Consider the following 9,651-nt stretch of genomic DNA (forward strand, 5'->3'; position numbering starts at 1 on the left):
CCTTGGCCACCCGGTCACCCCTAAAGTGACTGATCCACGCTCAGGTCAGCTGATTTGTCCAAAACCAATGAGGACACAGACAGACATCTTGTGCCATAGAAGAGTTAACGGCAGACCAGACCAGACCAGACCACCAATCTTTATTACATATAGTGCCTTTCAGACAAGTATAGCAGGTCCACCTCAGCTGGACAAGGCTGCCACCAGGATCTGGACAGCCATGGAGAAGCAGGGCAGCTGGGCGATGCTGTATGCCACAGAGCGAATGGGTGCCCTCAGCTTGCCCAGGTAGGCCACGGTGTGGAGCAGTCGGCCCAAGAAGAAGACGAGGAAGTGGGCATGAGCGGCCATCAGGCTGGGCTCCAGCATGCAGTAGACGGCACCAAGGAACAGGAAGGGCAGGATGTTCTCCATGTCATTACGGTGGGCCCTGAAAAGACAAGCAGAGACAAAGTGTGAAAGGGCAGGAGCTGCTGGCCTGGCGCTGGCGCACCCGTCCATCTACTCTGGGAGCATTGGGTGCCTGACTCCGGCATGCCACACTGGACTGGCTTACACTGGTCAGTCTGCCTGCCTGGTAAGTTTTTGGAATGAATGGACAACCTCAGAGTAAAACCACCAAGAATGTCTGCCCCTTGTCCATACCAGCTGCCTCCAGCCAGCCAGATGTTCCCTGAAGCAGTGCCAAGGGTGTGACTGTCATCAGAGATGATCCTGCAGTGGGCACTCAGTCACCCAAATGCAGGTGAGACTTGAACTGGGGTCCAAGTGTCTTCAGATGGACCCTACAGGGGGCGCCGCCACACCATGTCCAGGAGTTGAGGCACAGACCGCAGCAGTCCCTTCATCTTGGGAGGTTCTGCCGAGCCTGGAGTCGTGCCAGCCAAATGAAGGCACATCCCACGTTCGGACGGCGCTGCCCGATAAGCGCTGCGCCTGGAACGGCTCAGATTGTTCTGCGGGGGCCAGGCAGGAGAAGAGAAACAGCGGTGGGTGATTTACTGGTCATGACAGATGTGATGGGCTTAATGGAGGGAAATGAAACGGCTGGCTTAGGGCCATGGAGATAAGGCGCCCGCACCTGTGCCCATGCCTGTCTGACTCGCTGCCTCCCTCTTGTAAACTCCTGCACTTCAGCCTCATGCTGGCCTCAGCTTAAATGTGAAACGGCAGCTCTGGTGTGATAACAAGTGAAAGTTCCAAAGTGGCACCACCTAAGGGTATGGCACAAAAGAGCTGGTGGTGACAAGTGGCAGGGACAGGCACACTGGGGTGGCTCAAGCCCTGCCCCTCTTTGCCCTGTTAGGACCTCTTTGATCGCTTGGAGTAAAGAAACTGCAGGAGATGTCAGCTGGCAGGTTGGCACAGGGCAAGAGTGATGCCTATGAAGACGAACATGTCACTAGATGACCTTTTATTAAACAGTACTAACCCTGTGACTCAATACGAGGGTCTGACTTACTTTCTATTCTACTGAGGTTTGTTCCCTTAAAAGAAGGTGCCACCAACAGATGACATTTTCAATCTGCCACTTACCCTGTGGACTTTGTGCTGTTGACCTCATCGTTTGAATGGACAGAAATAATTTTATGACATAAGAGAAGAAAACGGTGACCACTGCTAGACAACGGTAAACGATGTGAAAAACGGTACTCATGTCACATCATCGTCATGCCAGTCATCATCATGCCAGTCGTGGGCACAGACACTACCAGAATACTCCTAAGCGCACATCCTAAGTAGGAAGCACATTTCTGTAATGCAGGGCTTTGGAACAGAAGGCAGGACCCTCAGCCAATGACTGAGGGGCAGAGGCGGGACTTCACTTTTATGGGATAGCCTTTCTTGTTTAGGGAGATTCCGGAATGTTCATTTCACAAAACTCGTCTCAGCTGCTCACAGATTGTAAAGTTTCAGTTTATGTTGGTTTTGTTATTTATTAATTGTTTCATCGTGCGTTGCGTATCACCCTAACCCAGCAGAGGCTCATGGGAGTTGTAGTCCTTTGTTGGCGCTCAGTGCTGCTGCCTGCTCCTCTTACTGTTTACGGTTGTTTTGGATTTTTTGGGCACTTCACATTTTGATTGACGTATCGCGGTTACTGTGGACGACCTCCTTTTGCCTGTTTTCTTCTTTTTTTATGCTTTCAGTTTTTAATTCTTATGTTTTGCTGTCAAAACATTTATAAATATTTATAAAGATGCTTTGTTTGCCTGGGGTTTATGGCCATCCCTGCCCTTGCCGGGCTCTTCCACTCTTGCTGGGCCATTTTCTGTTGTTTTTCCAGCTCTCCCTGTTTAGGCCGAAGCCTGCGGAGCAAATTGAAGAGCAGCCAGATTGAGGTGGGATTCTGGCCTGCTCAAGGGTAGTGAGGTCATGGGGTCAGAGTGGGAGGGGCCAGGGTGCCCTCCAAGTCCACCCCAGATGTCACCACTCACCTTTGCTCTTCTGCGTTTTCTCCTGCTTGTAATCCGTGAGGTGACGCTCACCGCAGGCGTTTCTAACATGTGGTGCTTTGAAGGGCTTCTATCTACCATTGAAGAGTTGGGGGTCCAGGGGATTTTGAGTTTATTGAGATGAAGTGGGGGGGCGGGCTTAAAGTTCAGGGCTAAAGCCACTAAAGCCCCTCCTCGACACCTTTTAGGCCGAGCCCCCCGATGTCCCCATGTGCTTCATGAGTTCTACAACTCTAGAAGTAGAAATGAATCGGCTGCCATCTGATGCCTGAGCCCCCTGCGTTGGAGTCAGGGTGTCCCCCACTTTTCTTTTGCGACTCCTGCTGTCACCTCTAAATGGTCTTTGAAGCCCCCCATGAACTGCAATACAACGACTGGACAGAAACCCTTGAGATAAAAATCATAAAAAAGAAAAATGTACAGAAACACAACACAGTGGGCACAAAACCCTTCATGGCGAGGAAAGGCTGTCAGTGAAACGTCGGCTGCCCCCTTTATAGCGCCTTGCAGCAACCGGCCCAAATGCGAACAGCAGGTGGCCATCAAGCTGGGCACATCTTCACTCGCCAGCTCCTTAGGGGCACAAAGCTTCTCTGCCATTCCGGTAAGTGAAACTCTGCCTTTGTCAGGGTGGCTTAGCTGTCCCTGGCATTTCTGTTGGGACACCAAAATCCAGAGAAGGAACTGAAAGGCACTATATAGAGACAACACAAAACTGTCAAAACGCACCCATGTGCCCGCTGACACCTGATCAGGCCTCTCCGTGCAGCAGCTGGCACAAAGCAGGAGGCACTCCATCCCAGGCAGCCAACACAGGAGGTGTGGTCCTTGGATTTGACTGCCCATTTAGAGGGTCCCAAATGACCACTAGTGCGCCACTGAGGGGCCCCTACAAACCCAGACCCTTCATCTGAGCACTTGCGATTGGTCCTTCTGAGGTTCCACCCCTTACCAGTGACGCCCCCAGGCTGCCCCCCCACCCAAGACCGCCAATGTGCACATCGTAGCGTGCCCCCCGGGAACACCACGGCTCAGCACAGAGGTCGGCTCTGGAATGTTCCCTTCCCCTCATTTGTTTTCCTTTCCTTCCGACATTCCGGCCACCTTTCCCGGACTCCTGCTGACTCTGGCGTTCCGCCCGCCAAATGAGCGCCAGCTGAGGCCTAAAGCAAAAGCCAAAGTGGACGGAAACGGGGGGGAGGAGGGGCTTTGGCTGGAAAAACAGGAAACACGTTGGCAGCGAAAGTGGAATGTGACATCAAAGTGCTGACTGCCATCGCTGTGAATGGGCCACCGACAACACCATGTGAAAAGTGGCACGCCAAGATCTGTGCTGGCAGGCAGCACCCACCTGGCACAGTGTCACCTGGTATTCAAGTTAGAAAAGTTACATGCTGAAACCTCACTTTCCCTGACGCTCCCTCATGTTCCCTGAGGTTTTGAAGCTATGCCATCTTAGGAAAAGACAGTGACATTCTAGAAAGAAAGAAAGAAGGGCTACCCCGTATATAACATTGGGGGACATCAGGGGTCACCAGGGGGCGCTACACCCTGTCCTGTAGGGGGAAATGTCCACTTTGACGTGAGAAGAGGCCAATGTCACCCAGAAGGTGCCCAAAAGTCTAGCAGATGACCCCAGTATCTCCTAGTCATACAGTAACCACCAAGTGTCCCTCTGAGGCTGAGGCCAAGGAAGGGATGGCACCATGTGGCCACTTCAGACTGTGACACTGGGGAGCTGCCAAGCAGAAGGGGACTTTAAGGGTCCTGAAGGCTACTGAAGTGATGCCAGCTTTGGGAGTGTAAAGCTGCTGCTCCTGGTCAGTAGGGGGGAGACGTGGGTAAAGATGGGAGGAAGTGGGCATGACAGGCGTGTGTGTGGGGTCAAGTCGAGAAGAGATGAAGTGACGAGAGATGGGTGAGAGTGGACAGGGAATGATGAGAAAGGCGCTATATTCCCAACTGAAGGAAGTAAGGGCCAGGTCTGTGGACGGGGGATCTGTGTGGACCACAGCAGTGATGCCAAGGAGAAGTCCACCCAGGAGGCGGAGCCTCTCCCAGTGACCTGGGCCTAAAGCGAGGAGTGACCCCGGACGGGACGCCAGTGCACCACTTGCATACGCAGACCCTTCAAACTGAGATGCAGCTAGAGAGCAGCTGGAGACCCGATGCCAGGTGAGTGCCAGGCAAGTGCCAGGTTAGGCTCATCAAACCTCTGCTTCCTGTCATGATGGCCAAGTGGCAGCCTGCTGATTCGTTCTTGTGTCTCTTTTCCTTTGGAGCAGCTGGCACGGACCTGCCTGGCGTTTCTCTCCACCCACTAAGCTCCATACCAAAGGCCATTAATTATGGAATGGAAGCCCACCTGCCGTCCACTCTCTGGTGCTGGGCCAGTGGTCAGCATGTGTGAGAGCCGCCAATGACTTAGGGGTCCACCGTGAGTGGCCAGCCGATTCACAACTGAACGCTGCACGTGGCTCACCCAGGGTGGCACCTCCTGGGAAAATGTGGGCACGCAGGGCATGCCAGGTTCAAATCTGCTGGTGGGCACACGGTCAGCATTTGAGTAACGTCCAGACACAGACTAGAGAGTCCAGTCCTACCTGCGGCACCTCTCCACGTCCTCGTCCTTCCGCTGGTACTGCAGACCTCCGTGCCTCACTGCGTCCTCCGGGTTGGCGAAGGCCTTCAAAGAGAAAGAAAATACAGTAGCAGAGTGAGTGGCACCAGCTTCAAGGGCTTCCTGAGGACACCACAAACTGCCCCCTCTGTGTCTGCCAATGGGGCCAGTCAGTCCGAGTACCTAGAAAGGCGCTATATCACCTAAGGCTGTTTGTCTTGATCAAGTGGTGCCCTACTGCTACCTGCTGGGGGGGGCTAACTTTGTCTTACTGTCTGAAGTGATGCCACGCCTCGGGAAGATGACTGGGGGGTCTCGTCCTCTTTCTTCTTTTGTCACTGGGGTCCGTCACTGATTCTCAGCAAATGAGCCAATAGTGGACCTCAAGATGCCCTTTAAGATTGAGGCTGGGGGGAGGGCAGGAGGACTGGCACCATGTGGCACCTCAGAAAGATGAATGTCTGCTCAGGTAAGGGCACTGAGTGACCGGTAGGCCACCCAGTCTACTGTGTGCAGGGCCTCACTAGAGGCTGAATGGTCAACAGCCTTTATGTAATATAGCGCCTTTCACAGTGGTATACTGACACACGGGGCAGGGTGATGGGCATGATGGCACACCAAACACAAATAAAAGAGTCCTGACTTGGCTCAATCGGAAAGCATCCCACCTCACTGCCTTCCTCCGACGGCCCCCTCGTCCAGACTGCTGCGTATTCTGAGGGATGACACCCTGATTTTTGTCAGCACCTCGCCCAGTGCCAGCAGAGTCCATCATGTTGTGCATAAGGAACTTAGGTGGAATGTCCCCACCTCACTAAATGTCATGTCAGCCACTGATTGACCATCAGAAAGCTTGGGGACAACAATCATCAGCCTTAATGTCAGCGGGGGTGTGGTCAATCCCAATGGGCGTAGCTAAATCCAGAGGGCAGGGGACGCGGTGGAAGATGTCGAGTCTGTCAGCGGGCATCAAAAGAAGGGCACCACTAGAGGATCACAGGGACAGATGGGCTCTCCTGGAGCGGAGCTTCAGCAGGCTGCCTCTAGGTGGCGCGGGTCCATGGTGACTGCTCCAGTTGGAGATCGCGAGAGCTCTCTAGTGAAGAGCAGCCATTGAGATGACGAGACCAAGTCCTGCACTGCTAATACCAACCTGCAGGTGGCGCTCTGACGCCCAAACTGCTAATACCAGGTAGCGCTCTGACGCCCGTACTGCTAATACCAACCTGCAGGTGGTGCTCTGACACCCGAACTGCTAATACCAACCTGCAGGTGGCGCTCTGACACCCGAACTGCTACTACCAACCTGCAGGTGGCGCTCTGACACCCGAACTGCTAATACCAACCTGCAGGTGGTGCTCTGATGCCCGAACTGCTAATACCAGGTGGCGCTCTGACGCCTGAACTGCTAATACCAACCTGCAGGTGGTACTCTGATGCCCGAACTGCTAATACCAAACTGTTGGTGGCGCACTGATGCCTAAACTGCTAATACCAACCTGCAGGTGCCGCTCTGACACCTTCTGGGCCGACCCGCCACCCCCTCGATACCCTCAGTCTCTTAGTCACATGCTGGTCAGCAGGCCAGGTTTCTGTGTTTATTTAATCTTCTCGGCTGACCCTTCACACCTGCCCACCCGCCTGAGCCCAGCTGGCCCGCCTCACACACTCCACCAATGTAAACCTTTTATCGTCCTGAAGCTTTTTGGCACGGCCGCCATAAACTTCAGAGATGAAGAGCAGAAAGTGGAGAAGCACTCAGGCGGGCCAAGAAACTGAAATAAACAAAAGCGAGAGAGCAAGCAGCGCCCGACTGGGGGGGCACGGCGAGAGTGCGGAGCGGCCACTGTAGGGTCTGCTGGCCACAGGTCCGGGGGCAGCTTCACAGACCCTTCCACCCCATGTTTTCATGGTCCCCTCTGTTTTGTCACTGCCACCTGCAGGGCTGAAAATGAAGTGCCTGATAGTTTGTGTACCCCCCTCCCTTCCCTCAATCAAATGACACTGAAGTGAATAAAAGGCGCTATATAGGACACCAGCACCTGAACACTTGGCATTCCTGTCCTATGTCTGACTAAACAGGTGAAGTGGTGGCAACTGAACACTCCTGTGAGTGCCCACTCAAGCACGGGCATCACCGGCAGGGCAGGACAAGAACAACGTGGATGGATGCCCGAGGGACCAACTCAATAAAAGCCCCTTGAATGAGTAGCCCACTTCACGGGGAGAACATCCAGACTCCACACAGACCACCTGTGGATGTGAACCCGCGACCCTGCAATCTGCGCTCCCCCCAGGCCGCCCGTCGTGAATCTCAGCATGCGGTCTGTATAGCGCCTTTCCCCGCCACAGCCCAGCCGAGCGCTCACATCGGCAGCCCTTAAATCCGAGCACCCGTCCGCTGCGCGCAGCCATTTCGGCGCTCCAAGACCCCCGCTCGCCGCCCCGCTCGCCGCCCCGCGCCTACCTTCTTCCGCAGCCGCACTTGCCCGGTGATGATGGCCACCACGTACATCTTGACGATGAGCAGCGCGCTGTAGACGACGAAGCACGAGAGCACTCGGTTGGGCAGCATGTCGCCGGTCGCGGGCTTCTCGAGTCCAGCTGCGCTCCAAATGTCCGCCGCGCTCCGCACCCTCGGAGGGCTTCTGCAACTAAAGACGGAATTGGCGCCTGGAAAAGACCCTCCCGCCGCCGCCGCCGCCCCCCGATGATGGAGTCGGTCGGTGTAAGGCGCTATATGCGCTCTTCAGTCCCACCGACGACTTATTTTGAAGGCCGCGCGGTTTCGCGGAGTCCCGTTAAGTCTCTTCGTCCGGCGGTTCGCCAAATGGACGCGCCCTCGGGGAGGGTCCTGAGGGGGGCGTTTCGGCGCGTTACGGAACGGGGGCGGTGGATGAATCGGCACTCGTCAGAAGGTGGGCTCCGGCTCGGGCACCTCGAAAAGGAGACAAATCCGAGCGAACAGGTCAATGCTGCCCGACGTGTCCCCTTCACTGGCAAACCTGGCATACCACTCATGACTGGCACTCCAAAGCGAGAAGCTGCTTTCATTTTCATGGGACCCCTTGGTTTAACGGGGCACGTGGGCACACCCGTCAATTCAACTGGCAAGCCTGGCACACTTTTACTGTGATGTGAAAAAGACATTGCACCCTCTGCCAGCTTTATCGTTTGGTGGGGGGCACCTGGTCATATTGAGGCAGAAAATATAAAGCAACACAAAGAAGTGCCTAGTGTGAAAAAGTGAGTGCTCCTCCATATGCCTCTCTTCAGCTCACTAATGCCCAGCGCCAGTCTCATTTCTGCCCGGCTCTCTTGAACTCTTTGCCCTGGCATTCCAAGCCCTCATTCTTTTCTCTTTTTCTGCCACTCAGTTGTTGATTTGCTGACAGCGTTGGCTTTCAAATCCTGATTTCAATTTTACACATCACTGCCAATGTGGGAGGGTGCCAAGGTCACCAATTGTTTCATTAGAGTACCCGCATGGGCCTGCAGTTTAACAAAGGAGTCCTTCTTGTCCCAAATCTGTCATGGCAGAAGTTGCCCATCAGAGCTTAACCCGCTCACTACCCAGTGCTGTACAGTATACCTGGGGGAGTGCCAGGCTGCCTATGAATTTAATCCCAATGTGGCACCTTCCTCATTTCTAAAGCCTGCCCCTTTGTGTCACTGGGCATGCTATCAAGTGCCAAGCCTAGCCTGGTCCTTCATCTGCTACTCCACATCTGCTCAGATGACATGCTGCCTCCCTTGTGCCCCAACATGACACTGCATGGCATACGCACCACTAGGGGGTCACTCTTGCAGTGCCACTTAAACTTCACCAGAGCTGAACTTGGATGGCATCAGGGACAGGCTGTGAGAAGTGGCACCTGGACTGTAATGGACAAGGCTGTCCACTCGGGCTGGCAGTCAGCAGTTGAACTGTTGTAAAATGGGAAGCGTGTGGTGCCCTGAAGTGACCGAATGGCATTCTATAAAGTCCCCGAGTGACTCGCCCGAGCAGCCAGCACTCACATTACACAGACATGTGACAAGCGGAAATGGCAGGACAGCACAGGAGTGGACAGAGTGGCGGTCACTCAGAGGACTAAGGGATGATCAGCACCATCTTTATGTTATATAGCGCCTAAGCAAGAGCTGAGCCGAGCAAAGGGCGGGCAAAGCAACAAGGTGACAGGGCCTTAAGGGAGGTGACCACCAATAGCAAAGGGACAGCGGCAGCGCAAATGACTTCCCAAGGGCGGCAGCCACAAGTGTCCACGAGCTTCAGTCCCCTGGCATAACGGGATGTTTTAAGAATGACAGCCGTCCAGCCGATGAGTGACTAGAGCGTGGCCAGCTACATTGTCACTCAGTCTCGATGGGGACATAGCCATCAGGTGACACACGTCCATCGATAGGGCCACAGAGGGCGGACGGGGAGAACGACGACATGGGAGATGAATGACAGGCCCAGTGTGCGTGTGTGTGCAGGGTGGGGCTGGCAGGCCAGTGCCAGTAGGGGGGCACACCACATTGGGCATGAGGACTAACCCACCAGCAAGTGTGCAGGATGTGAACAGACAAGCG

General features: G+C 54.5%; 1 protein-coding gene across 1 annotated transcript; it reads right to left on the reverse strand.

The window, feature by feature from the left end:
* Positions 1 to 95: 95 nt before the first annotated feature.
* Positions 96 to 7,919, reverse strand: ptges (prostaglandin E synthase). Its single transcript, XM_039762537.1, has 3 exons — positions 7,544 to 7,919; positions 5,060 to 5,142; positions 96 to 430 (listed from the first exon to the last, which is right to left on the reverse strand). Exons 1-3 carry the CDS (start codon positions 7,649 to 7,651, stop codon positions 184 to 186), a joined length of 438 nt encoding a protein of 145 aa, XP_039618471.1. The 5' UTR covers positions 7,652 to 7,919; the 3' UTR covers positions 96 to 183.
* Between the last annotated feature and the right edge of the window lie 1,732 nt (positions 7,920 to 9,651).

This window comes from Polypterus senegalus, chromosome 9, assembly GCF_016835505.1.
Source record: "Polypterus senegalus isolate Bchr_013 chromosome 9, ASM1683550v1, whole genome shotgun sequence".
Lineage (NCBI taxonomy): Eukaryota > Metazoa > Chordata > Cladistia > Polypteriformes > Polypteridae > Polypterus > Polypterus senegalus.